The sequence below is a fragment of the Rhizomucor pusillus genome, assembly GCF_041956525.1.
Source record: "Rhizomucor pusillus strain CBS 183.67 unplaced genomic scaffold VTP01scaffold_15, whole genome shotgun sequence".
Classification (NCBI taxonomy): domain Eukaryota; kingdom Fungi; phylum Mucoromycota; class Mucoromycetes; order Mucorales; family Lichtheimiaceae; genus Rhizomucor; species Rhizomucor pusillus.
This window is the reverse complement of record NW_027192157.1, coordinates 515347-518692: the sequence shown is the minus strand read 5'-3', so window position 1 is coordinate 518692 and position 3346 is coordinate 515347. Positions and strand designations below refer to the sequence as shown.

The window sequence follows — 3346 nt, the reverse complement described above, 5'->3', positions numbered from 1 at the left end:
TGCTGCTGCTGTTGTTGTTGTTGTCGATGGTCTAATCGAGAAGCTTCCTGAGCAATAGTCTGGGGTTGCTCCGATGGAGGTACCGCTGCTACAGACACTGGCGCTGCCACGGACGCCACGGGGCCCGTAAATGTAGTTGTTTTGCGATAATGCAGAGGGCTTACGGTGCTCGACGAATTGCTCGAGCCTCCGTTTGTTCTGTAAGGTGCGGATCGAGATGGTTGCGGGAATATTACGGGTGGTGCAATCTCTGGTTGCTTCTGCTTTTGCTTTGGAGTTGAATGCTCGGACGGCGGCTGTGGATGTAAGACGATCGGTAACGTTGGAGGCGGTGGCGTTCTGCTTATCTGGGATGCCAGTATCTGCATACTGCTAGGGCCTGGATCAGATGTTTGCTCGCTGTTACTGACAGGAGATTGCAATGCCGAGTCGTATTGCAAGTTAGAATCCTCGCTACTGCTTGCGACTGATGGCTGGTCAATAGATGGCCTTTGTTGCTGCTGCTGCTGCTGCTGCTGCTGTTGTTGTTGATGGTGGTGGTGTTGATCTGCAACTACAGCTGCTGACGGCGCTGCTTGGATATAATTAGCCTTAACTTGCAATTTGGTCTACACCTTCTGTTGCACATACCCGGCGGCGAGGGGTGCTCCAAAAGTTGCTGTCTCTGTACGATGTTTGGCATGGTCGCCCGGTTGTTATTGTTGTTGCCGTCGTCAACAAGTGTCTTATCTAATCGTTCGCTGCGCAGAACAGAGTGTGTCGGCGGTACCTGGCGCCGAGGTTTAGGCATTGCAAGGGCGGGTGGCGAGCTGATAGGACGACGCTGTTGCGTCTGCGTCGTGAATGAGGACTTGTTTCGAGTATCTTCCGAGATGGAGGATGCGAGTTTTGGCGAGCTGTCGTTGCGTCTTTTTCGCCGGCCTGTGAGCTTATAATCGATTTGCGACTCTGTCAATCTTGAGTTCTCTGAACCTCCCAAAAGCGGTATTGGTATTTTCAAATCGCCAGGCTTTTTGCTCTTTTTGGAGGATGCAAAGAGCTTTCGCATCAGGTACGGTCCCAGGGCGAGAGAGAGAAGGGCAGAAGAGAGAGAGAGAGAGAAAGAGTAAACACAAGGTCAAGAAAAGAACAGAGAAAAAAGAGAGAGTCAAGGACACAAAAACAAAGGACCTGCCATTTCGGAACAAGTGTGGATGCAATCCGAGGGCGCCATTATTTTACCTGCACAACAGTTCTCCGCCCCTCCTTTGGTAGAATGATCGATCACTTGTTTCATGTTGAGAGAAGCGTCTCATACCTAAAACACACACACACATATATATATATATATATATACTTGCGAATGTTTATCTTAACGATCAAATGAACTGGTTGCTATGCATCTTGACAATCTTTACAAAAAGGAAAGTATACCACCTCTCTTCCCGATCGTGAAACAAGGAAATATTTTTTCCTGTTCCTTTTGTTCCAAACTCTAATCATCCAGAACAGCATATTTGAATGTCCAGATAATAACAATGACTACAAAGTCGATGTAGCCTAAAAGCTTTGGAGGGCACTTCTAATTGTTTGCTGTCTGATCACGCGCGTGCGCGCGAGTATATTGTCAATGATCCCATGATGCACCTTTCCGTCGGCTTTGCAACTCAATGGACCGAGGTTCCGTCCTCTCTCCTTTTCCCTCTCACAGTTGTCGCTGCAACCATGCACTCCGAGAGGCTCTGTTGTTACATGTCAAGCAAACGCCCAATTAGCCTGGATACACTGACAACTTCTTATTATTTGCACGAGAAAAGCATTTATATCCTATCCAAAGTAAGGTATCGATTGTTACATAAGTGGAGGAGACTTTATTTTTCAAGTATCAAATAGATGGGTAAATAGAATCACGCTGGGAGAAGTGGGGCATCGTTCACTGCTTGGAGTTGCTGCTCAGCAGCACACCAGGCTCAGGCTTGTTCTTGCTGTTAGGATCGAGGTAAGGCTTCTCAGCTTGAGGAGTGACACGCCAGCCATGTCGAGGAGCTTGATCCAGATAATCAAAGACAGCGTTGTGGGCGGTAATTCGGTTATCTTTACAAGCATGTCGTAAGCAAATAGCACGTAACTATGCATGTTAAAATATGAAACCTACCCCAGACAGCGACAGTATCCTCAGTCCACTTGAAGCGAACTTGGAAATCAACACCTTGCTCGATAACGTTGAAGAGGTATTTGAGGATAGAGTCGGATTCACGTTGAGGTACACCAACGATGCGGCGCGTAAAGCCGGGCTGGACGTAGAGAGCCTTCCAGCCTGTCACAGGATGTGTTCGCACAACCGGGTGCACATGTACATACTTCTTGCGTCGAACTGTGTGGCCAGCTTCCTGAGCTTCCTCAACTTGCTGCTCGCCCGAATGGACAGCGAAGAGGGTCTCGACGAACTTTTGGTATTGGGGAGAAAGACGATTGTATGCTGCGTATCCAGAAGCCCAGAGGGTATCGCCTCCCACAGGTGGCAGCAAGTCGATCTTGAGGAATGTGACTCCTGGGGGTTGCAGCTCGTAGCTCACGTCAGAGTGCCAGCCGTCACCAGCGGAACGATCGTTGAAGAGTTGGCGAGGAGTGCTATTACGTACGTTGCGTATTATCAGTACATTTGCTGGAAAGCTAGCCATCATTTTGCATATACTTACTTGGGGTCAAAGTATACAACGTGGATTTCAGGCAAACCGGGAGGATGGCCAAAGGTGTTGTGAATATGTCTAAATAAACACAAGTCAATGAAAGTCGAATGATAGCATAGAAAGACAACCAATCGTACAAAGGTCCATAGTGCTTGCCGAGTTCAATCGCTTGGTGGACGTTGATATCTTGGTTGCGGAAGAAGACGACACCGCGCTCAGCAACGAGCAATGCCAAGTCATCCTTCTGTTGGTCCGTGAGTTTGGAGAGCTGGATACCGTGGATTTCGGTGCCGATCTCAGGTGTCAAATCGAATATCTTTTCGGCGTTGTCGTAAAGAGAAGCTTTCTTGGGATCAGCACGGAGACCAGGATCCTTGTGCTCAAAAGGTTCGAGCTCAGGATACTAAAACCCATAGTTACTACATTTGTTCGCATGTGATCAATTGGTCTGTACAGAAAAATTTACCGTCTTTTCAGGGTAAACAAGGTAACGACCTTTCTCGCGGCCGAGTTGCTTGAGATCGATCTTTTCCACTTGCTCAGCAAGGTTATCGAGGACTTGAGTTTCGGTGTTGGGAGGAGCCATTGTTACTTGAAATATCAATTGTTTAGCAACACTCACGTCGTCTTCAATTGCTTATATATATATATATATATATATATATATATATATATAT

At 47.4% G+C, this 3346-nt stretch overlaps 2 protein-coding genes across 2 annotated transcripts; both read right to left on the bottom strand.

Moving 5' to 3' along the window:
• Nucleotides 1-88: 88 nt before the first annotated feature.
• Nucleotides 89-1048, bottom strand: VTP01DRAFT_3190 (uncharacterized protein; the record flags this gene model as incomplete). The annotated part of the gene is made up of 3 exons (XM_069381734.1): nt 89-103; nt 165-571; nt 631-1048. The coding sequence occupies 3 exons, from the start codon at nt 1046-1048 to the stop codon at nt 89-91; spliced, it is 840 nt and encodes a 279-aa protein (XP_069236837.1).
• Nucleotides 1049-1912: 864 nt separating this feature from the next.
• On the bottom strand, nt 1913-3255 carry VTP01DRAFT_3189 (uncharacterized protein; the record flags this gene model as incomplete). The annotated part of the gene is made up of 5 exons (XM_069381732.1): nt 1913-2073; nt 2135-2610; nt 2679-2747; nt 2807-3072; nt 3136-3255. 5 exons carry the CDS (start codon nt 3253-3255, stop codon nt 1913-1915), a joined length of 1092 nt encoding a protein of 363 aa, XP_069236836.1.
• Between the last annotated feature and the right edge of the window lie 91 nt (nt 3256-3346).